Raw genomic sequence first — 25,593 nt, forward strand, 5'->3', positions numbered from 1 at the left:
CTGATTACCCCCCTTTCTTTATCCCTTTCTTCCCCTACCGATCATCCTAGTTCTTATGTTCCATAGATGAGAGAAATCATATGATAATTGTCTTTCTCTGCTTGACTTATTTCACTTAGCATTATCTCCTCCAGTGCCGTCCATGTTGCAGCAAATGTTGAGAATTCGTTCTTTCTGATAGCTGAGTAATATTCCATTGTATATATGGACCACAGCTTCTTAATCCAGTCATCTGTTGAAGGGCATCTCGGCTCCTTCCACGATTTAGCTATTGTGGACAATGCTGCTATGAACATTGGGGTGCATATGGCCCTTCTCTTCACTACGTCTGTATCTTTGGGGTAAACACCCAGTAGTAAACAGCTCAATCCTTAGTCCTCTTCTCTAGCAACACTCACTCCATTGGATATCTCCTGGTCTCATGGCTTTAAATATCACATCTATGCCATAAATCTCAGATTTATACTTCGAGCTCAAACCTGTTTCCTAAATTCCAGACTCATAAGTCAGCTACCTACTCTGATATCTCTACATGAATGTTGGATTTCAATGTACCCAAAATCGAGCTCCTGATTTTCACGTCGAATCTTCCTGCTTCATCTATAATGAGTCTTTCCCATTTTTGTTAAGACCGGCTCCATTTTCACAATGGTTTGGGCCAAAAAACCTTGCCCCAGATAACAGAACTAACTAAGAGCAGGGCAGAAATCAACACTTCAGTCTCCTGAGTATTTGTCCAATGATCTCTATCCACCGCCCTGCCTTAACATGCACTGTAGAAAGAGGCATGGTGAATGGATGGCATGTGCATCCATTCTTAGTTGCCAAGGACACACTGAGGTCCCTTAAAGGGCTTTCACTAACTCTCCCATTTGACTTTCTCAGATGCTCCATTTAATTGTTTTCAGGATTTCTGTGAGAGCCTGCCTGTTTTCTGGGGCTTTGGTAGGTTATGACAATAAGTTAAGGCTGGAAGGTGGAGTATAAAATCAATACTAGCAAAACAAATGAGTAAAAAAAAAAAAAACTACAGGGCAGCAAGCCCCTGAAAGCAGAGAAAATGCTAGTATTCTGTTTTGAAAGGCACAGAGCCTTCTGGGAAAGAGACTGTATCTACCTACAGCCAAAAGCAAAGATTGAAACTATTAAAAAACAATACTCTCAACTCTGAGTTGACCCATCTCACAGGGTTTCCAGCTAGCCAGGCTATGCTGCCTTTTGTGTTCTTGGAGTGACCCGTGTTAGAGCTGACTGACAGCCACTCTCCAAACCTGAAGCCTGTTTTTCAGGATTCTCCAGCCTTCCCCACATAGCACACACAGGTGCATGTGCACACATACACACACACACACTACACGTGTGCATGTGTACAAACGCATGCACACACACACACACAGAGCTACAAAAATATGGTAGAGGGACCCGAAGCTAAAGGAAAGAGCATAGCTGTAGCAATAGCATTAGGTTGCAAAAGAACTGTCATAGTGGCCCTCTCTCGCTGTGAGGGCTTGGATTTGTGTTCCAGCTGGGTTTTGTTGCTGTTTCACCCACTGTGCCCTTCGGTGCCCTTCAGCAGTAGAAATTGCCCCTTCCCATAAGTCAAAAGCACACTCTGTGAGCATTGGTCACAAAAGGTCTCCAGCTGCAGCTGCTGCAAATAATGAGAAAGAAGAGGTAGAAGGTGGGGTGAGGGAAGAAAAGGCCCTCTCCACAACCTCTGTCCCCGCTTCTGACTACAGCTCCGAAGAAGCATGATGGGATTGGCAGGAGTTTCTGTCAGGTGGATGACCTTGTTGACATCACAGCCCAGAATGGTGAAACAACTCATGACTCAGTCTATTAGTTTTGCCTGCTGCATAGACCTGAACCTGATTGAATGAATTATGAATAAATGAATGACAATTGATTGTTTGTTATTCAGCAAATTTAGCTAGCTCTACCCTAGGCTTCTTGGAGCTTGGTATCCAAGAAAACAAGGTCTGGGTCAGGAGCAGTGATTTTCGAATTTCTTCAATTTAAAGGTTCATGCTGTTGTTAAGTTGACTATCATTAGTTCAGATTTACTGTGCATGCAAGACACAAAACTGGCTTCCAAAGCATTTTGTCCTTAGAAGCATACATTGAAACATACCTGGGTCAGAAAGCATCATTTGAAGGACAAAATGGCAATATCACTTTTGAACAAAAAGCCAGGCACGTGCAGAGATCAAGAAACCAGATGGTAATCAAATTCATGTTATTCAAGGTGGTACCTCCAACAATGCATGATCTCAACCCTTGGACTTAGCCAAGAGATGGCTAATAACCCAATCTGTTTGATATGATACTCATGAACACAACACCCTTATTTTTTATAGATTGATCCTTTTATTTTTTATAGAATGATGTACAAAGACAATTGTAGCCACTGTAAGCTGCAGGTAACCTTTCCTGACAAGAGTCTGTTGGGTCCCATCCTAGAATGCTTCAGCCCTAACCACATCCCCTGCAGCCTGCTATCCCCCTGCCAGACACCTATATTTAAGGTAATAGAAAGCAATGGGTGCCAGGTGCTTCAGGTCCCCTCTGGGCTTGCTGAGAAATCCAGAGGATTTCCTTTGCTTAGGCAAATAAGGCCACATTTGGAAAAATTATCCCAAATGTGTGTTCCAGCAATATGCATTTGTAGCCAGTTGCATTTTCCTGAAAACAAGCATTGGGAAGACAGCAAAAGTAAAGGATGCAGGCACTAAAACCCTATTTCAGAAGTCAAAATTTAAAGGTACAAAGTGATAATCCTTGCCCAATCATCCTGAGACTAAATTAGGAAGTTTGTCACCTGCTTCCCACCCCCAATCTCTCATTCTGATTTATTGTTCTCTCTTTTTTAAAAAGATTTTATTTACCTATTTGAGACAGAGAGAGAGCATGAGGGTGGGAGAGAGGCAGAAGGAGAGGGAGGAGCAGACTCAGACACCCAACTGACTGAGCCACCCAGGTACCCCTGATTTATTGTTCTCTTTTCACGGGTCCTCATAAAGCCCTAGCACCTTCTATGTTAGAGGAAAATAATCTGAAAAACCCGTTCAAATCAAAGTGTTAGTCACTTAGTAATACTACTTTGAATAAAGCATTGGACATGGGACATGGTATAATTTTTTATAAGGTTAATGTGTGGTTAAATGGTCAGGTTCTAATAGCAGATTAGTATTGGAATCCCAGCTCTGCCACTTGCCAACAGCTGTATCACCTTGGAAAAGTTACCGTGAACCTGTTTCATCATCCGTAAAGTAGAGATAATAATACCTAATTTGTAGGCTTGATCTACGGATCCGATGAGACCATTTATGTTAATTACCTGGCACAGAGTAAGCACTGATACATGAGAACTGCTATTATTTGCATTTCAGAAGAGGAACACAGAACTCTAGTAATATCATCCTGGAAGCATAGCTGTCAAATATTTTATCCCAGTCTTGAATTTGTGACCAATTAGTAAAAATCCCAATTTTATTTTACTTTAAGTTTTTTTTATTTGTAAATAATCTCTACACCCAATGCGAGGCCTGAACTCACAATCCTGAGATCAGGAATTGCACACTCCACCAACTAAGCCCACCAGGTGTCCCTAAAAGTCCCAACTTTAGACCCAGTGTTCTTAGCACCCTGAAATGGTAAAATTGTTCCCCTTCATTGGGGGAAAGACCTTATTTCTGTTTTGTTCTCCATGATATCACCTGCAGAGTACCTAGCCCATAGTAATAATAAAAAGAACAACAACATTAATACTATTAATAATAAACATTTATTGAGGGGTTATTAGGTGCCAGGCAAGTTCTTTATGTGTATTAACCCATTTAATCCTTACAACAACTCTATGAGGTAGGTACTGTTACTACTCCCAACTTAAAATAATGAAAAGAAGATGCAGAGAGCTTAAGTAAATGTATAGCACTCTGCCTTCAAAGCTCATTCTCTTAACCACCATGTTATACCTAGCTTAATAAATACATGCTAAATCAATTAACTGACTGTACTAGATCCACCAGTAACTTTTTTCTGTAACTTCTTTTTTTCCTTCATGACTTCCTGATTGAAGACAGTGAGATCAAGATTTTTTTTCCTCACTCTCCTCCTCCTCTCAAATATCACTCCCAAACAAGGAGAACAAGGAACTGAAACACCAACCCTCCATATTTGTTAGTAATAGGGGATGTCTGTAACTCTGGCCGACAGAATATGAAGATGGAAAGTGGTAACTGATTTAGCAGAATGGGGGGCAATTAAACCTAAGTATCTGAAGAGGGGAATGTTGGTAAGCAACAAGCAGATTTTCCCCCTAAGGATCCCAGAAAGGGTGAGGAATTAGAGGTACCAAGTACTATAGAAGTGGGAATGAGGCAGAACTTTAAAGAAGGCCCTTTGAATGTCCCTGTAAGGAGTGATCAGACATCTGCCATCCCCACCTCCATTGAGGAGAACCAGACACTGCTGGAAATAGGTTAAATCGATTCAGAGCAGCTCTGGAGCTGGGACACTTAATCCAAAGGAAGGTAAAAATCAGATGGGCCACAAAAAAGAGTGATGAAGTTAAAGTCTTTATACTTAATAATGAGAGTCCCAGTCTCCTTCCCCCTCCTCCGACATGACTCCTAGAATAGTGACAACCAGGATTATGACTCCCAGGAAGATGGAAGTATTCTTCCCTGAAGAAAGTGTAGCCCAAGAGGGAAGATCTACAGATATTGACAAAAAACTCCATCTGGTTAACCAATTTCTCTATGCTGAAGCCCACTGGTCAACAAACACACGATGTATATATACCTCAAATCTGTCTCTTAGAGCTTCATTCTTAAATATGGACAACCGGGATCACCAGAGAGTTAGGGAAAGCTTCCAAATGAAATAGAAAGACCAAAACAAAGAAGCATGAAAAATTAGAAATGGAGAAAAACACAGACAGCAGAAAAAAAACTTCAAAGAGGGGCGCCTGGGTGGCACAGCGGTTAAGCGTCTGCCTTCGGCTCAGGGCGTGATCCCGGCGTTATGGGATTGAGCCCCACGTCAGGCTCCTCCGCTGTGAGCCTGCCTCTTCCTCTCCCACTCCCCCTGCTTGTGTTCCCTCTCTCGCTGGCTGTCTCTATCTCTGTCAAATAAATAAATAAAATCTTTAAAAAAAAAACTTCAAAGAAAGTACAATGAATATTTTCTGAGAAATAAGAGAAAATACCATATTTACAAAACAAAAACAAGATGCCATTAAAATAAAATAATCAAACAACAAGCACCAATTCTTGGAAATTAACAATATGATAGGAAAAAAATTTTAAATCAGTGAAAGAGAATGCAAAATTGAGAAGCTCTTTTAAGAAGAGTAATTTATAACAAAAATATGGGTGATACAAGAGAAATAATTAGACAATTAAAAAATCAAACCAGACAATCTTATAAACAACTAATAGTATTTCCAGAGAGAACAAAGACAATGTTGTTGAGAAAATTATCAAATAAATAATATACAAACATTTCCCAGGTGGAATGAGATTAAAAGGCCTCACAATAGATACTGCATAATATATGTCAAGGACCCAGACAACATCATGAAATATCCTAACATTAAGAATAATGAGATAATCTTAAAAGCTTCCGGGGGAAATGGGGAGGAGTGAAAAGAATGCTTCAAAGACTCCAGGAATAACAATGGCATTAGGGTTGTCAATACCAACAATGGAAATAAGAAGACAATGTGTCATGTCCTCCAAGTGCTAAGGGAAAATGATTTTATTTTATTTGATTGATTGGTTTTAAGTAATTTCTACACCCAACGTGGGGCTCGAACTCACAACCCCGAGTTCAAGAGTCACATGCTCCTCCAACAGCCAGCCAGATGCCCTAGGGAAAATGATTTTTTAACCTAGATTTTTATACTCAAGCTATCAACCAATAGTGAAGATAGAAGAATGACTTTCAGACATGCAGAATTTCAAAAGTTTACCTTCCATGGACCTTTTTCACTAGAGAATGTGCTCCACCAAAACAAGAGTAAACTGGGGTGGGGGGGAATGGGAGTCACAAGGTTCATGGAATAGTGGATTCAGCACAGAAAAAAAAGAGAAAGGGACCTTCCAGGGTGATGAAAAGGGAGAACTTAGCATAACAGTCCTGCAGAAGATTTAGAGAGCATTAAGTTTAGATTGGAACAAGAGGACAGAGAGCCTCAGGAAAAGCAAATGAAATTGATAAGGGATTTTACCATGTATAAATTGTTCTGTGAGAATTCTACAGCTTTATCAGACAGTGTAGAAAGACTTCAAAATTCAAATTAAGGTAAACAAATTCAAAAATAATGCAATTAACCCCAGTAAAAAATCAAAAGTTACATACAGAATGAATTGTTACCATAATATACCACATGGATCAGCAATCAATGATATTTAGATAGGTATAATATTAAATATACCAAATATGAATCTAACTAAAAATTGTGGCATATCTATATTGAAGGTTTGAAGGAGCATAAGGAAGTATATAAGAACTAAAAATCCTCAACTGTAATAGAAAGTCAACAAAAAACAGCTAAAATACATTAATCAAGAGGTGCCTGGGTGGCTCAGTCTGTTAAGCATCTGACTCTTGAATTTGGCTCAGGTCATGCATGATCTCAGGGTCATGAGGTCAAGTCCCGTGTCAGGCTCCATGCTCAGTGTAGAGTCTGCTTAAGATTCTCTCTATGGGGCACCTGGGTGGCTCAGCTGGTTAACCATCCAAATCCTGGTTTCGGCTCAGGCCCTGATCTCAAACTCATGAGGTTAAGCCCTGCATCAGGCTCGGTGCTCAGCACAGAGTCTGCTTAAGACTCTCTTCCTCTCCCTGTGTCCCTCCCCCCCACACTGTTGCTCTCTCTCTCTCTTTCAAATAAATAATCTTTAAAAAAAAACAAATCTTCAGGGGCACCTGGGTGGCACAGTGGTTAAGCGTCTGCCTTTNATCTGCCTTCGGCTCAGGGCGTGATCCCGGCGTTATGGGATCGAGCCCCACATCAGGCTCCTCCGCTGTGAGCCTGCTTCTTCCTCTCCCACTCCCCCTGCTTGTGTTCCCTCTCTCGCTGGCTGTCTCTATCTCTGTCAAATAAATAAATAAAATCTAAAAAAAAAATCTTCAAAAAGAAAAAAAAAACCAAAGCTGTGGGCATCACGTTGCCTGATTTCATGATATATTACAAAGCTGTGATCACCAAGACAGCATGGTATTAGCACAGAAACAGACACATTGATCAATGGAACAGAATAGAGTCTCCAGAAATGGACCCTCAACTCTGCAGTCAATTAATCTTCGACAAATCAGGAAAAAATATCCAATGGATNAAAAACATCCGGTGGAAAAAAGACAGTCTCTTCAATAAATGGTGCTGGGAAAATTGGACAGCTACATGCAAAAGAATGAAACTTGACCACTCTCTCACACCATACACAAAAATAAACTCCAAATGGATGAAAGACCTCGATGTGAGACAGGAATCCATCAAAATTCTAGAGGAGAACATAGGCAGTAACCTCTACGACATCAGCCAAAGCAACCTTTTTCATGACACATCTCCAAAGGCAAGAGAAACAAAAGAAAAAATGAACTTGTGGGACTTCATCAAGATAAAAAGCTTTTGCACAGCAAAGGAAACAGTCAACAAAACTATGAGGCAACCCACGGAATGGGAGAAGATATTTGCAAATGACATTACAGATAAAGGGCTGTTATCCAAGATCTATAAAGAACTTCTCAAACTCAACACCCAAAAAAACAAGTCAAAAAATGGGCAGAAGACATGAACAGACACTTCTCCAAAGAAGACATATGAACGGCTAACAGACACATGAAAAAATGTTCAACATCATTAGCCATCAGGGAAATTCAAATCAAAGCCACATTGAGATACCACCTTATACCAGTTAGAATGGCAAAAATTAACAAGGCAGGAAACAACAAATGTTGGAGAGTCTGTGGAGAAAGGGGAACCCTATTACACTGTTGGTGGGAATACAAGTTAGTACAGCCACTTTGGAAAACAGTATGGAGGTTCCTCAAAAAGTTATAGAGCTATCTTATGACCCAGCAATTGCACTACTGGGTATTTATCTCAAAGATACAGATGTAGTGAAAAGAAGGGGCACATGCACCCCAATGTTCATAGCAGCAATGTTCACAATACCCAAACAGTGGAAAGAGCCGAGATGCTCTTCAACAGATGGATGGATAAAGACTTTGTGGTTCATATATACAACGGAATATTACTCAGCCAACAGAAAGGGTGAACACCCACCATTTGCATTGACATGGATGGAACTGGTGGGGATTATGCTAAGTGAAATAAGTCAAGCAGAGAAAGACAATTATCATATGGTTTCACTCATATGTGGAACGTAAGGAGTAGCATGGAGAACATTAGGAGACGGAAGGGAAAACTGAAGGGGGAGAAATCTGAGGGGGAGATGAACCATGAGAGGCTATGGACTCTGGGAAACAATCTGAGGGTTTCGGGCAGGGGGAAGGGGTTGACCAGTGATCGGTATTAGGGAGGGCACGTGTTATAATGAGCACTGGGTGTTATATGCAAATAATGAATCATGGAACACTACATCAAAAACTAAAGATGTACTGTATGGTGATTAACATAGCATAATAAAAAAAAAGAAAAAGAAAGATTCTCCTTCTCCCTCTGCCCCTCCCCACTCACTCTCTCTCAATAATTAATTAATTAATTAATTAATCAAGAGGTACCAAAAGAGAGAGAGACACACACACTAGAAGCAGTATGGTATTTACAAACCCAGAGGTAAATACCAGAATAAAGAGCTAAAAGACAAGAAAGTGGTTGCATCTGATGAAAGGTGGGAGGGAGGCCTCGGAACTACTTTGCTGTTGACACAAACTTTTTAGCATTTCTTATCCTTTAAAACTATGTGCACATATCGCTTTGACAGTCTTTGGTTTTACTTTTTAAAGAAGTAAGGGCATAAATTAAGAGATTGCAAACCTCTGCTATAGGCAATATAGCCTATCTATAGAAATTTCAACTCCATAGAAATTTCAACTCCACTGGAAGTTATTGGGCGAGAGAGAAATGCCACCATGTTTTTCATACATTTGTTTATTCATTTACTAACTGTCTCTCTCACTGGAATTTACACCCCATAAGACCAGGAACAAGAGATGTGCTAGTAAATGTTCAACTGTATAAGAAGGAAAATAGCTTCTACTTGTGTCATTTACCAATCTCTGTGGTATAAATAGTCCCCATGGCTGGTTTCTCGCTACCAACATGATGCCACTAAACACAGAATTGGGAAAAGGTGCACACCATCAGCTTTTGTAAACTGTCTCCAACACACCACTGACAAAAATCTTGCCTTGGTTACTGTTCTATCTGGAGTTCAACATAATGCATGACGCATGGCAGGTGCTCAGCAAATAATTGTTGATCTGTTGATTGAACAGGGCAAAAACAACAGGAGCCCAGGGACAAGCAAACAATGCACTACACCATTTGACCTAAGAAAATACCATTTGGAATTCTGAAAGGAAAATAATCTTGAAAGCTGAAACTATTGAGGAATTTTCTGCCAGGAATCAGAAAACTTCAAGAGGAGGGAGCTGAAATCAGATTGTAACTTAGATGGTAAGTATAAGGTCATTCTGGCCCCATGGAAGAAAAAGTGGAAAGGAAGGTAACTGTGAGCCAGACATTCTGCTAGTTACCTTACACGTGTGACTTTGTTTAATCTTTGCAATAATCCTAGAAGATGTAGATCACTAACCCATTTTACAGATGGGAAAACTGAGACTCAAAAAAGTGTAAGTAATTTGCCCACGGACACACAGCTAATAAGAGTGAGATCCTGGGACTCAAATCCAAGTGTGCCTAACTCTTTATTATATGTTCTTTCTGCTATACCAGCTGCCTTTAAGAATTTAGCAAAATAATTTAGGTAAAGGGAGGTTTTGCTTATCAGAAATCTCCAGATAATTGTCTTATCCTTCTCTCAATCTTTGGTTATGAGGGTATACCCTATGCAACTGCAAAGTGGGGGTGGAAATGCATCCAAACAAGCTGTTTTATAAGATCTAGATTCGTTTTAGCTTTCTCTATTTTCTTGTCTAAAGCAGAGTACAGGCTGCCTAGCAACCAAGATAATGGTGTCTTTTTTTTTTCTTGCCTTAATTACCTTACGTTTTCCACAAGCACAAAGAGATTGGATCAAATATTAAGAGCAGAAGGTCTGAGTTTTTTTTGTATCAAAATATCTGTTCATATATATGTATGTATAATACACACACACACACACACACACAAACCTTTCTCCTTCCCTCAATTTCGTGATTAAAGTAAAAAGAATTAGTCTGTATTTATGTGGTGCTGTATCATTGGCTAAAAAGTACAAAAATTCACCATCTCTTTGCTTGCCTGTAAATGCACCAAACAACTGGTTTGAGCAACCATTCTTAGCAATTTGAGGGATTCTTGCAATTCTTGACCAAACTGGCCATTTGTTTTTAAACACGTGTCTCCTAAAAGAAAGATTTATTATAAACATCTCAGTAGCAATAAAGTTCAAAATCAGCACCGTTAATATCTCTGTTCGTCACTTTTTTGTTAGAACAAAAGTCAGCAAAATCTTTGGTATCAAACTAAACCTAAGTTTTATCTGAATCATTTGTTCAGAGGCAGAAGCAGTCCACAGGATAAAGAAATAAAGGGTGGATATAAAGGAGAATATCGTGGAGAATGTGAGTGTTAGACACAATTCTGTTCACATTCTTCCAGCAGCCCTAGGGTCAATCATGGTGGTCTTGTTCCTCTTTCTAAATTATTGATTTAGGTATGCATATGAGACATGAATGTGATCAGGAAAGTATGGAGAGAAGTCTGCTTGAGGAGCTTCTGGGAAAGATTTCCTCACTCTTAAAAAGAGGCACAAGAAAATGTCATTCCCTTTTTTTATCTGGAGACAGTTCCACCTATAACATGTGATGTCTGGAACTGTGGCAGCCATGATGGGACCATAAGACCAACCAAATCACGATGGCAAGATAGCATGCTATGGCTTCTAAATGGAAAGTTGAGTCAAACCTGGTTCATTGATAACATCATCGAGCTGATGAATTAACTGATCCTCGTGCTCCCATACCTTCAAATTTTGAAAAGAAAAATCACTTGGGTCATTTTGTGTTGAACAGTCTGTTACTTCCAGCTGGAAGTATTATAACTGATACACTATGCTAGCAAATGCTAGAACTTTTAATTCTACTTATGTGTTATTCTAAATACTTCTAAAATGACTGCTCTCTTTTACATCTAGCCTCCAACCTCTAAAAACCGCCTCTGTATTTTTTTGAATCTAACTGATATCTTTGGCCTCCCCACCTTCTTCCCATAGTCCTTGTCTTTTTTGGATGTTTCCTCTTTGTTTTTGTCTTTGCTCTCCATTCCTTTCTCTACTTTCTTCCCCTCGCTACTCCTTTAACTTCCTCCAGCCCGTAAGTGTCTGTGATTTGAATCTGAAATATGTTTGTACATATATTCATTTACATACATGTAAATATCATGTCTTGCATATTAGAAGGAAGGAATCCTTCCCCATTTCAAATGATTCCTTTCATACAGAAATAGCTCTACTAGCAAAAAAACATCTGACCTCTCTTCATGCCCTTACTCATTCCTTCCCACAAAGGAGGAGTGACTTAACCTGACTGGTTAATTTGGAAGAACTAAGGATGTGTAGCCTAGCCCCTCCTGACTTCTTTCTCTTGGGAGCCAGCTACCTATAGGAAGCACACACTCCACTATGCTCCTCCGGGCTATACATTTTACAAAAGGTATTGCCCTTTTGGTGCCAGAATATGGTGGTCCTGCAAAGCTGTTGACTGGGTGGAGAAGTCTGGGTAATCCTCAGATTCAGTATTGGGAAGCTCGAATGCCTTCAAACAGAAGCCGCAGTCTCTAATACCAGCCTTATCAACAATAAAGTTAATATGGTCTTATACACCAGCTCTCTTACTTTGACTAGATTTAGAACTATTCAAACCAGCTGAACTTTGGGTCAGAAATAAGACTTCTCTAGCCCCCTTGAACAGCACTAGTGTATATAAAAGCTTTGTTTCCCTGTTCTTAAATATATTTTATTTATTCTTCACGGCTGCATGCTGTCATTGTGGGTGGCTTGACAATTAAAAAAATGGTTCAACAATGCGTCTTTGTTTAATAAATGTTTTCTGCAAACAAAAGGTGTTTTTAATTTGTGCATGGTTGCCTGCTCTTGATTAGTTGCCTATGGAATAGAGGTTTTCATAGGAATAATATTGACCTTCCTGATGTTTGAGGGTCTCCGCTTATGATAACTTGTAAATCTGCACTTACTTGATCTGACTCCAGCTTCTCAGGAATTTCATGTCTAGCTGCTGCCTCAGTATAGGCTTGATAGAAGGTCTTTTCTTGGGACTCCACTGTAATAGTCAACACAGCATCATAGGCTTCTCGGAGTTTTGGGTTGTTCCTCAGGACCTGGTAGGGGGTATGCTTATAAGGTAAACTGTAGAGCAGGGCATCATAGGGAACAAAGACATAGGTTCCATCGGTCATTTTCAGATCATGAGCCCATTCCAAGAGATGCGTCTGAGTCTCTCCCCCAATCAAGGCCGAATGCATACACATGATGATTACTGAAACCAACAAAGCAGGGAGGTTATGGCAGTAATATGTTAGCAAAATAGAATTCCAAAAACCACAGATCGGGAGAAATAAATAAATGCGTTATAACCAACTGGTAAATGATTTTTATCTTATGCCTCTAAGATGATCAAGACGTTGAAGCCCTGAGCTCAGGCTGAGGTATGTTCAGGGACACTGGATTAGGCATAGGGATGACACAGGTATGTCTACAGCCTGCAGAGCCTACTACCAGAAAGGAACAAGAACAAATTTAGCAAACGGAAGGTAGCATAAGGAAGAGGCTTTGGGATTGGAATAGTCAGGTTTATATCTTAGCATCACTAGTTATTGTTAGCTGCATATCCTTAAGTAAATCGCTTTACCTTTCTCTGCCTCATTTATAAAATGGAGATCATAAATATGTACTTCATGGGGTGGTAGTGGTGATTGAAGGAGCAATTCGTATAGTGGGCTTAACGCATAGCACTCAAAAACTAGTAGCTATTATTAATACCTCAGAATAAGAAGGCTAGAGGGAGAGGATGGGGAACATTCTTAGAGCGACCACCACTATGTATTGCCCAGCTCCTGCAAACATACATTCCAATAGATTTTGCACAACTGTTCCCACCCTTGCCATGGCCATTATAGACAATGAATGGCACTAGCTCACACTCACCTCTAAACGCTAATAATATTATGGGTGATATGTTCAACTTTTAAAAATCTAACTTCCCTATAATTGGAATTACTTTGCACTCTATTTAATTCTTCCTAGACTTATGAAACTATGTTGTTTGGCAAGGCTATGCTAGAATAGAGTGGATTAGAGGAGGCCACGGTTGAAGAATGGCAGCAAGATCATGAGACTGAAAGTCTTCTATCCAATTTCGCCCTTGGCATGCTAAATGAGTTTAGTTTAAGCACACTTGTGCTTCAGTGCCCACATCTTTAAAATGTAGATTCCAAAGTATTTCACAGGTACATTGAGTAGTTTAATTAGATAATGCCTGGCAAGTATTCTCAGCTCCTTAAAAACAGGCAAAGGTCCTATTGCTTTTGGTAAATATTAATTATACGTGCTTAACACGGAACCTTTGATCTCAGGAACTGAGTACGCTTAACTATGTTCAATGACTGGTCTTTGGCATTTACATATTTCTTCACCTATTTCCAAAACCTTTTTTACACTGGTTAAATACCCCCAGAAACTTTCCCCTTTGACCTAGAATTGATACCTTTCAGTTTTTTAAGGTGTAACTAGCAAGTTATGAAGATGATTTAAATCACATACACACACACATACACAGTGTAACTTTGAGTTTTCAAATGACCATTAGTTCCTTCAATATAATTACCCTAAGAGGTTTTACATGTATTCTGATCCTTAAATCTTCCTTCAAATACTCTGGGATATCTTTGGAGCTAGTTCATGAGCCACACAAGGAATCCAGCCTCCTTCATTCATAATTACACAATGCATAATGGGAAAATGGAGTGCCAGAGAGGTTTGACAAGGCAAGAGCTGGATTTAGAAGGAAAAACTAGAGCCAAAGACATTTAACTCCCTAAATGTGGTTACACCATTAAACATGAATCGGTTTGGTCAATTAGTCCAGTAACAGGTCCATTGAGGGGGAGAAATGAGTTAAGTCAGGTGTTTCAGTTAATTGGCCAGTTCATCCACCAGGATCCTTAGCACGCAAGCCAGTATTGGCATCTTTCAACAAAAAACAGAGATCAGGTGTCTTGATCAAGATTACCCAATAGAGATAAAATTTTATTTACTATATTTCAAGGAATATTAATTTACTTCACTAGATGGAACCTTAAATGGAATTATGTGCTTTGTGTTGGTTAAAACACAGCAAATACTTTAACATACACTATGTGTAGTGGGTGCCGTGGTGTACCACCCAGCTGCACCCCTCACGACTGAAGCACTACTTCTTCTAGCTGCTGGGGGTGGGGCAGTATTAGGAGATGTTAGCTAACACCTCTCTGAGAATTGCCCTCAGCTGAGGAGAGCCGCCTCTCACAGGGTCACACCCCCTCAAGAGCTGGCTGGTGCTAGTTCACAAGAGCCTGTGGTTAAATTTTCAGGGATTTTGTGCACTAGTCAGTGTCAGACTGGTAGTTTGAAATTGGGCATGATGGGAGTGACTGTGGAAATCATTCCATGAAAATCAGCAAATCTTACAAATCAGGGCTATTTTCCCATGATGACGAGCCGGCTATTAAACAGTCATTATCACATTGTACCCCTTTCTTGGCATCAGCCTGTACCCAATGACTGGTCAAGGACTGTGTCTTATTTATCTCTGTATTCTGGTACATCTTATGGACCCAATGAACATTGTTTAAATGAATGTCCAAAAAATTCAGAGAGGTTGTACCCTTGGGTATCTCTTGTGGGTTCCTTGAGAGGTGAGGCATGGGCATATTTGGATCATTAGTGTGGAGGGACAAGTTGAGTGATATTTACTGAGCAGATAAATTCTACCATACTTGTCCTTTAATGCTTAGTGGCATTAATTATGCTCAAGACCTTAACCTCAACCTTAATTTCTCCTTGTAATTTTTCTTTCATTGGCCCACACTAAGGGTGCCTTGGACAAAGAGTCAGAATTCTTATAACTGGAAAGACTCTTTGAGACATACTAGGTCCTTTCATTCCCCCATTATTTTACAGATGAGAAAATGGAAGACTCGAGAGGGTATGATCGCAGTGTCCTCCAGTTTTTGCATGGCAAGACCTTGCCATTGAACACTACTAAAGTAGGAAGCATAAATACTGAATTCAAACAACATCTTAATTTAATAGATTGAGTGCTTTGTGAACAGGGATTTGTGGATGCATCTGTTCTACATGATGATTTTCCTAAATAGCTTTATTATCTCAAAATTACATTCATTAAAATGGGATTTTACCTGTAAGTTGTTGTCAGGAAAGGATTAGTGGACAGAAACCTTAAACCCTAGACAAGGCCAGGGTCAATGGGTGATCTTTGAATAATACTAATTTGTAAGTTTCCATCCTGATTGTTAATAGTCAGCCACTCTATAGCCAAAACAAGGATCAGGAGATACATCCTGCTGAGATCCCAGCTCACCACGATATGATACTAGCACTTTCACTGAGCTTCCTGAGCCCCACTCGAGACATCCAGCAGCTATGTCTTCATATGGTAGTTCCCACTAGGTCAGGCTGTCTAGGACCTTCTCTTTCACCCTCAACACCAGGAGTAAGAAACATCATGAAACTCCAGGAGAAGTCTATTACTAAGTCGCTCAACTCCTACTTTTGTTCTTATATTGAAATACTGTGTCTGATAGTTCCTTGAGATAGAGAAACTGTGTTTCTCAGAAGGCAAAGTTCACTTTTTTATTTCTCACGGATTACTGGCTATAGAGTCCTTAGTGGAGGAAAACGGGCCCAGCCTCACACCTAAGTCCTTAGTATTTAGGAGTTGAGTCGTATCATACTGTGAGCCCACAGTATTGCTCCCAATACACAGAAACAACCCCTCCATTCTACTGTTATTTATCTTCATTTCAACACTTTTGTGACATCTCTTATCACAGACATTTATTTTAACCTATTTCGTTTTAACAAATGTTGAGCGGGGGAAAGGTACACAGGCCAGAGGAAGGTGGGGGCATGTTCTGTGATTTATCCCAAGTCTCACATCCCAAGTCCCCAGGGTTCAACCATCTGGCCATACTGTGAAAGAAGTACATCCAGACCCTCTTCCTGTCAGCTTTCTTCTACGCAGTCTATAAAATGGATGCATAAGAAGAAGGTGGGAGGCCCTGGAATCTGTCTGTTTCCCAGCTCCACCCCCCAGTGTGATTGGGCACAGAAGGCCTTCAGAGCACTATTTAAGAACATGGCACTGAGCAATGTGTGACTTTTTCTATCAGCTAAGGACACCCCCCACCCCCAACCCAGCACACACATTTTTGGCTTGAAGTCCAGAGACAACCCCTTACTTAACCTGCCACCAGTGTTGAACCGGTGCAAGCTCAGCACGATGTCAGACGCACATTACATTTAATGGCCATTCCACCTACACCAGATCGTGTTTTCTCATACCCAATAAAATTGGTACTGCAAGTGCATTTATTGCCTTCACATCACTGCCCAGCTTGAGATCAGTTTTTAATATTTCTCCACACCTTGCAACATGTTTTCTTCAACTTTTTAAAAACTGCTACACAGATAAGGCCTCTTAAATGCTGAAAGCTTAGATGCTGGATGCTTCTTTAGAGACTTCCTCTTGTGCTAAGTCTTCAATGATTTTATCATTACAGATATCGGACCCATTCATAAGAGCAGGTTGTCTTCCACCCTTTACATTTATTTATGCTTTACATTTATTTACGTTTTTCCATACCAAATCCTATACCAAATGCCCTATCAACACAAAGCCTCTTAGCCATAGTATTAGCAGTGTCGCTGTCATTATTGTTGTAGGAAAATAAGGCCAACACCCGCTACCTTGGGGGCGCTTAAAAGAATTTCATCAGTGGGTCCAACAATTAAGAAAGAAAAATGGAAGAGCTGAATTATACACCCTGCATGGCACACACGATCTCAAGTGAGTATGCTTTAAGGCCATAACTCAGGTAGACAGGGGCAGTAGAATATAAGTCTTTCATTAGACCAGTGGTTCTCAAAGAGTGATCCCTGGACCAGCAGCATGGGCATCACTGCAAACTGGTTAAAAGTGCAAACTCTAGGGTCCTTCCCCAGCCTTTCTTCCTGAACCAGAAACTCTGGAGAAGGAACCCCGCAACTGTGTTTTAACAAGCCCTCCAGGGGATTCTGGTCAACAGCAAGCTTTGAGAGGCACTGCTTTAGACCAACCTGAGTACATAGCCTGGCTTTTCCATTCACTAGCTGTGTGACATTTGGTAAGTTATTTAATCTCTTTTGGCCTCTGAAATCTCATCCATAAAGTGTATTAAACAATAATTAACCTTATTATATAGGGATGTTGCAAGAACTGAATGAGATGGTCTGTACAAAACCCTTGCAAAATGACTAGGACACAATAAACTCTCGGGAAATATTAGCTATTACCAATGTTGTTATTATTTCTTTGTCTTTTTTTCAATGTACAATAATCTTCAATAGATGAGAAGAGGCTAGCCAGATCCCTAGCAATAACATAGTAATAAGGTTTTCAATTTCGGACAAACAAGAGAAGACCATTCTGTGTCCTATTTTCTAAATATCATATTGTAATGAAGCATTCCCAATTTGAAAGGATTTAAAGGCATTCCTAATGGTTCAACAACCTGGTAAGCCCAGATGGAAAGGATTTCACAATCAGCCAAGCATTGATAGGAAAAAGGTGAGGAGAGGAGAGGAAGGTTTGAAATAGCCATTTGAAAAGTTCTCCAAAGAGCTTTTCAGCGAGGGCTCCTGCTAGCCTTTGTGAGAACTAGCAAAAACAAAACAAAATAAAACAAAACAAGAACAAAAAATCTCTTCTGGGTAACTGCAGTCCAACAGGTGCTCCGCCTGGCCTGGGGAGTGGATGCTCTTTTATGCCATGGGATCATGGTTGAAGTAGAGAATGAACTGGATTTTGGCCCTTCTGCCCACTCAGCTAGATTCCCTGGTGCCAGGCACAACCTCCATAAGCATGTCCAGCAGCCTCGACTGTAAATTGAGGCCCTTTGTCTTTGATTACTATCTTTCCTATTTGACTTTGTCAGAAACAAAGATTATCGGTAATTGCTTCTGAAGCTTTGAGGAAATGAGCTGAGCATCTGGGAGAGGCTGAATCCCCCCTTCTCTGGGACTTCATTTACCCCATTCTTTGCTGTTAATAAGGCCTACACCTACCTACTTGTGATGTGAGACTCACAGGTGTTGTGAAACTTGAAAGAAAATACCTATCTTCTGGGTAATCCTGAGGATTAAACGAGATTAAATATATGCAAATACCTTGTAAACTGTAGAGAGCTGTTCACATGTAAAGTGGTATTATGGTTGCTTTCATTGTCTCTATGGCAGCATCTAATAACACCCCTGCTGCTTCCCCTCCAAAGAGCCCACAGCCATTATTATTGTTATTATCATCTTTACTATTAAATGTTAGCACTGCCTCGGTATTGTGTAAGCAGAATTTAAACCCCTTTCTGAGAAAGACTTCTTCTGACGCCAGTGAGGTGCCAGTGATACTTCTTACTTGGAAATGTAAATTTACAGAAATGAGAAGCCACACACCCGCCCACGGTAGACTCGCTTTCTCTCCCCTTCCTCCCCACCACTATTCCTCACTACCACCACCACACGGGGCTGGGATCACTGTTATTGTGAGCAGATTGGACAAAACCCATCTTTCGACTATTTTTATTACTGCCAGATATTGCTGGGCCTCTCCAAAGGAAAGGATCCATTTCCACCATATTTTGTACATCACAAAATGTCCTTCTCTGAAGGTTCGGGTGGAGGGCCCACAGTGTATGGAGTAGCATCATATCCAGCAGAATAGGGAAGGAGGCTCAGCCGAGCTCACACAAAAAGCTTGGTGCCTTTTCAATCTAGATAAAGAACAGCGAGGAATACTTCAGCAGTCTCGGTCCGACCACATAAGAGGAGCTAGAAAAATCAGCCAGATATCTGATCTGGTATATGCCCTGCTTCATGTGCTGTACCCTTCCTCACTGCCCTGTTGTCCCAGTCCATACTCACTGGCCTCTGGCTCAGTTTCTCACCAGATCTCCCACTTCCCGATGGGACCAGAAATGGGCCCTATACTCCAGGAGGCTTGGCTCAAGTCCTGATAGTCTACTTATGTTCATAGTCTGGATTCTGCTTCTCATGCTTCTACTGGCTGAGACACTGCTCTCACCCGACAACAAGCCTATCTTACTTTGACTCACTCCCCTTCCGCAACTCCTAGCGTCACACCCCACCTACCCTTTGGCATGCCCTCGGATGCCACCAACTGGCTGTACCAAATATGGGTACCACACACCTTTGGACACTCCACACTGTCAGAGGTCATACTCAGGCCACAGCCTGATGGATGGCTCAGTTTCCCTGCTCCCCACCCCCACCCACATTCTGACTCTTGTCACTGAAGTCCCTGCATGCCCCATCTGAGTCTGCCTATGTTTTGTCAGAAACCGGAGGCAAAATCCTGCAGTGCAGAGCTTTGTCTTTGCTCCCTTTCCTCTCCCTTTCTGAGTCCCTACTTCACTTCCCGTTGCTGTCCTCCCTACCCAGGGTCGGCCTCTGCTCCATATAAGCACAGACCTTCCTCTCTAGGCTTCCCCCACCCCATCTTAAAACTTCCATTCCTTTAATGGGCTGATGCATACTGTTACAAGGAAAACAATAAGATTAAACAAAGTTATATTAAGACAAAAATGACTGGCAACCTAAAGTAAGGAACATTTATTTGCATTTTCATTAACTTAAAGCAGTGGTTCTTTAAAAAAAAGATTTTATTTATTCATTCGAGAGAGAGCAAAAGCGAGTGAGATCACAGAAGGAGAGGCAGACTCATGGCTGAGTGGAGAGCCTGATGCAGGACTCGATCCCAGGACCCTGAGATCATGACCCGAGGAGAAGGCAGATGGCCAACCGACTGAGCCACCCAGGTGCCCCTAAAGCAGGGATTCCTAACCCTGGCTATATTTTACACACACCTGCGAGGCTATTTAAAATACCTCTTCTGGGGCCCCACTGCAGACCACCAGAATCTCTGGAGGTGGCATTCTGGCACCAGTCATTTTGAAAAGATGTCCAGGTAATTCTAGCTCACAGAGTGAGATCCATCAACCTAAAGGAATGAAACTTGAAGAGTAGGACAATAATATGTACATTTGCGACCTCTCTGCCTCAAAGGACATGTGGGTGGTGAGCACTCAATCCGAACTCCTTTCAGTCTGACAGCCCAAAGAGTTTCAGGGCCTGGATTAATTTAACATTTCATGGTAGAGGCCAAAATGTCATTTTGAAGAGTATACTATTTAGAATGGGTGGGATGTGAAACACTCATGGAATGTAAGCTTGCAGGAGACACTGGGCTTCATGAAGATTTGTAACATATTCTACGGTTATGATACTAAATCTGTGAGCCTGTTTCTGGCATGACTCCTCCCTGGAAATGGTTTTATATCTTTCAAAATAATTCTGTGCTCTGCTTTGAAAGTATCAAGCTCTATTATGAAGTGATGAGAGCCACACTGATTGCTTAACTTTATAGAATCTTGTAGACTGGAGCTGGAAGCAAACCACTGTAGTTCCAGGAACTAAATCTTCTTGCCCTCATCTTCCCATAATGATCATAATTAAGGTCCAATACCGGTGACACTTGAAACTTAAAATGGGCTTCTGTTTATAGGCCAGTCTAACCCAGACCATTCTCTAGCAAACCTATTGTTATGTTAAGGAAATGACTTGGACCAGGGCTAATCCTAGCAGTAATCAATTGGACAAGTAGTTTCTGAGCTGTCCATTCTCAAGCGGTGGAGTGGCCTCTAATGGAGAGATGAGCAGTGTTCCCACAAATCACTACCACTTTCCGGAAAAAAGTCGAGCTTTAAAAAACTGGCATGGGGCACCTGGGTGGCACAGCGGTTAAGCGTCTGCCTTTCGGCTCAGGGCGTGATCCCGGCGTTATGGGATCGAGCCCCACATCAGGCTCCTCCACTGGGAGCCTGCTTCTTCCTCTCCCACTCCCCCTGCTTGTGTTCCCTCTCTCGTTGACTGTCTCTATCTCTGTCGAATAAATAAATAAAATCTTTAAAAAAATTAAAATAAATAAAAATTAAAAACTGGCATAGAAAATATCGAAACCAAATGCCACGAGGGCTTGCAGCAAGAGTATATAAGAGACATCGGATTCAAGAGGACCAGGAAGGGCTCCTCTTCCCCCGAATCTATTCAGCTCGCTCTAGTGATGGTAGCTTTGCTGGGTCAGTCCTTTGCTTCATGCTTTGTCTGTTGTCCTGCAAAAATCACCTTTGAACATCAACCTTCTTTTAGAAAGAGAAAGGTTAAAATCTGGGCAGTCTCCTCATTTTAAGATGCTTTTATTTACCAGCTAGGTTCCTCCAAATCAGCTAGTTGTGTGCTACAAAGAGATAAGCCCTGTTTGGGGGGCCGGGGGGGGGTGAGGACAAAAGGGAGATGTATACTGTGGAGTCCAGAGAAGATAGGTTCCAAGAAATGTGTTGAAGCAGGTGCCAAGAACAGACCAAAATGGAGCAGAAGAGCACCCCTCTTTGGCCGATCTGAAACTACTGGGGTCCTAAAGGCATGTGGGGGGGGTGGCTCCCTTTGCTCTTGATGCTGAGAGTGGGCACTGACCCCCAAGGGCATTTTAACCACCGAGTTCTTTGTACCTTTATTTCGTTCATAAACGAGGCTCCCTTGACGCTGGAGGGTCTTGGAGCCCAAGTGTGAGTGAAAGAAGGCGGACACCTGAAAACCTGGGGAGTCATGTGCTCTCCTAGGGTGAAAGGGTAGGAAACCTTTTGGAGATTGTAATACCCCCACCCACCCAAGCCACATTTAAACCTCAGCAGGGAGAAAGCACTCACTGCGAATTCTGTCAGCCTGGCGAATCTGCTGGAGAGCTTTCTGAATGCTGTGGCTGTCTTGTCCTGTGGCCAGGACGACCCCTACAGGTAGGCCACGGCTCTGAAGAGCACTTGCGACTCGACTGGCGGTGTGCACCCAAATGTCTTCATCTGATGAAATGACTCCCGCGTGAGCCCACTGGAAATATTTCATGACAGTTACCAGCACACGGATGGGAGAAGGGAGTGTCCGAGAAAAGGTCGGGTAGCTGTTTTTATTGTCTAATTCGTAATTCACACAAGCCCAAGAGAAAATTCCTTTGTTCCAACTGTTTCCCAGGAGCGAGGCTGCCTCGCAGTAGCCAGGATTGGCAGGGCCAATAAATCCTGAGGCCATCTGGTGGTGAGAAATGAAACTGGAAAGGGCTCTGGCCGTCTGGCAGTCTTCATTGAGAATCACATACTCCAAAGAGTAACCTGGCTCAAATGACGGGTCCCTGTTGATCCGCTCAATGGCTAATCGAGCAGCAACTTCAGGCAGAGCCTTTGAGAACAATGGATCACAAGCCCAAGGGCCCACTACCCCTATCTTGAAAGGGTGTGCCCACACCTGCTGAGGGAGCGACGTGAGGGCCAGGAGGCACAAACACCACAGGAGCTTGAAGGCTGCAAGGCCATAGTGTCTTTGCTGTCTTCTGGGAGCCACACACCAGAGCATAAGGTGAGAAAAAGGCCAGGCTCCCAAAAACATAGCCCTCCTGCTTCTAGCAAGCTAGTGAAGAACTATTGGAAGGTTAGTCTGCTTCCCTGAGCTGGACCGTGGTGTTTCCAAATGCCTGTCAATCAGAAGGAAAAAGTCATTACTTGCATTATTCCTGAAGCTTCTGAAAAGATTCATTATAAAAGAATGGCAAAGGAGTGGCAGTCCCCAAACCGAAAGTTTCTTTCCATTACCCTGACCAAAACGCCTCTTCTTCTTGTACTTTCTGTACTCCCCATCTCAAAGGATGGCACCTCCATCCACTGTTCACCCCCTTGCTCCAGTCAGAAACCTGGTAGTCAGCTGACGTTCTTCCTTCTCCTCTGCCCCCACATTCAATCGATCACCGAGTCCTGCTGATTCAACTTCAGCAATAACTACCCATTTCCCAGTGTTGTAAGGATTACACGGATAAACATACAATGAGCGCTTACCACAGGGTCTGGCATATTGTTAGCATTATATTAGTGATATTATTATCATTAGCATTATTATAGTTTAAAATCCATTCACTTTTCTCCACCATAATGCCTCTTGGAGAGAGACACAGATATAAACCAATAATGGCAATGCAGAGTAAAAAAAATAGTATCATTTAAGTGGCTCAGCAGAGGAAGATAGAGGATCACCCAAACTCTGATTTCATGGGAGGTGAGAAGGGAGGAGAAGGGACTGTCTCTCCAACTTGAGTACTGAAGAAAGGTTAGCTAGGTTAATGGGGTTATGAGCGGGTTGGTACTAAGTGCCTCCAGGCAGAAGGAACAGCGTACAGTAAGACCCAGAGGTTTTTTTTTAATGTTTTTATTTTTAAAAAGATTTTATTTATTTATTTGAGAGAGAAACAGAGAGGGCATGAGTGGGGGGAAGGGCAGAGGAAAAGGGACAAGAAGATTCCCTACTGAGCGTGGAGCCCGACTCAGGGCTTGATCCCAGGACCCTGAGATCATGACTTGAGCCAAAGTCAGACATTTAACCAACTAAGCCACCCAGGCACCCCTAAAACATATTTTTAAAGAAGAGGATATGTTAGATACTCAGAATTCCAAGGCATTTTTTCTGTTCAAATCTACGATGTCAGCTAAGGCAAAGGCCAGGTCACCAAGAGTCTTACGTGCCACTCATAGGTTTTTAGATTTAATCCTGTAGACAAAAGTTTTAGGCAGAGAAATGGTATAATCAGATTTCCATTTTTAGAAGATTGCTCAAGTAGCTGTTGTAGTAATTCCATATGGGAAATGTTGACAGACCAAGAGAGGGGTCATGCAGGTGTAGAAGAATGGAGATGAATTCCACCAAGATTAGAAAATATCAAGGAGATTAAGAAAGTAGAACCAACAACAACTTGGTGACTGAAAGAATGGAGAAAGTAAGGAGGAAAAGGACTCCAGGATGATTTTGAGCTTTTTAGACCTAGGCAACTGGTTGGAAAATGATACAAGTCTCTGGGATAGGGAACACTGGAGGAAGGGGGTGGAGATCTAATGCCTTCCATTAGACATGATGAACTGGTAATGCCTATAGAGTATACAAGTGGCAATACCCAGTGGACAATTTGACACACTGGATCTCATCATAGAAAGCTGAGCTAGGGATAGAAATATGAGTGTAATCAATTGATAGAGGATAATTGAAGACATGTAGAAGATTGACAAAAGAGAGTTGTGAGGTAAAGAGAGAAGACAGGACAAAACCCTGAGAATCCATGTCACTTCAAGGTCAGGCAGAGAGAAAGGATGTCATAATGAAGACTTACATGACAAGTCCAGGGAAACAGCAAAATCCAAGAGACAGGGTAGTATCTTACATCCAAGGGAGATGAAGCTTGGAGGATGAAAAGTGTTTCTCCCATCTCACACTCCACTGAGAAGTCAAGTAAGCTAAAGATAGAAAAGGATCTGTCCATTGGATTTGGATTCAGAGTAAGGCTGCGAGTTAAGGGACCACAGTGAGTCAAAAATGAATGGGAATTAATGAAGTGGAGGCAGTAAACGTAGAGAACTCTTTCAAGGTGATGCATGCAGAGCCTTTCTCCATCTAGCCCTTGCCTTTATACTCCCATCTCCCACTGTTTTCGCCTGATGCTACAGTAAATTTCCTGCAGTTGTACAGACATATATCACATAGCCTGTCAGGCATAGGATTTGGAAAATGCCATTTCTTCTGCCTGGAATTCCCTCTTCCCTCCTCTCACATTCCACTCCTGGGTTCTGACAAACTTTACCTTCAAGACCCAACTGAAGTGTCCCCTCCTCTGTGCAGCCTTAGTTAACACCCTCAGATTGAGTTCATTATTTTTTCCATCTATGCCTCATACTTATACCCATTAGGGAAGGTGTCACTCTGATTTATAAATTGCCCCTATTTCTGGTCCATATTGTGATATGGATACTGGTGGATATCTCTATATTTATGGGACCTCATACTTTCACCCACAAAGGATGAGCAATAACAAGGGCAGCTCCCTCTGGGGAACAGAGCCCACTGGATTGGGAGCTCCTAGAGGTCTTCTTCAGGGTCTTAATGCCTTGCCAAGGTCCTATCAGATAGTAGGATCAGATAAATGTTTGTGAAATGAATTAATAAAACATTAAGTGTTATCCAAGGT

General features: G+C 41.6%; 1 protein-coding gene across 1 annotated transcript in view; it reads right to left on the minus strand.

The window, feature by feature from the left end:
• GUCY2F (guanylate cyclase 2F, retinal) overlaps window positions 1-22,979 on the minus strand; it is a 98,951-nt gene extending 75,972 nt beyond the window's left edge. The window contains exons 1-2 of the mRNA XM_011230841.1: window positions 22,250-22,979; window positions 12,389-12,690 (exon numbers count right to left, since the gene is read on the minus strand). Of these exons, the coding sequence (XP_011229143.1) occupies window positions 12,389-12,690; window positions 22,250-22,979 (1,032 nt within the window). The remainder of the gene's footprint in view (window positions 1-12,388; window positions 12,691-22,249) is intronic.
• Window positions 22,980-25,593: the final 2,614 nt, after the last annotated feature.

This window comes from Ailuropoda melanoleuca, chromosome X (assembly GCF_002007445.2).
Source record: "Ailuropoda melanoleuca isolate Jingjing chromosome X, ASM200744v2, whole genome shotgun sequence".
Classification (NCBI taxonomy): Eukaryota; Metazoa; Chordata; class Mammalia; order Carnivora; family Ursidae; genus Ailuropoda; species Ailuropoda melanoleuca.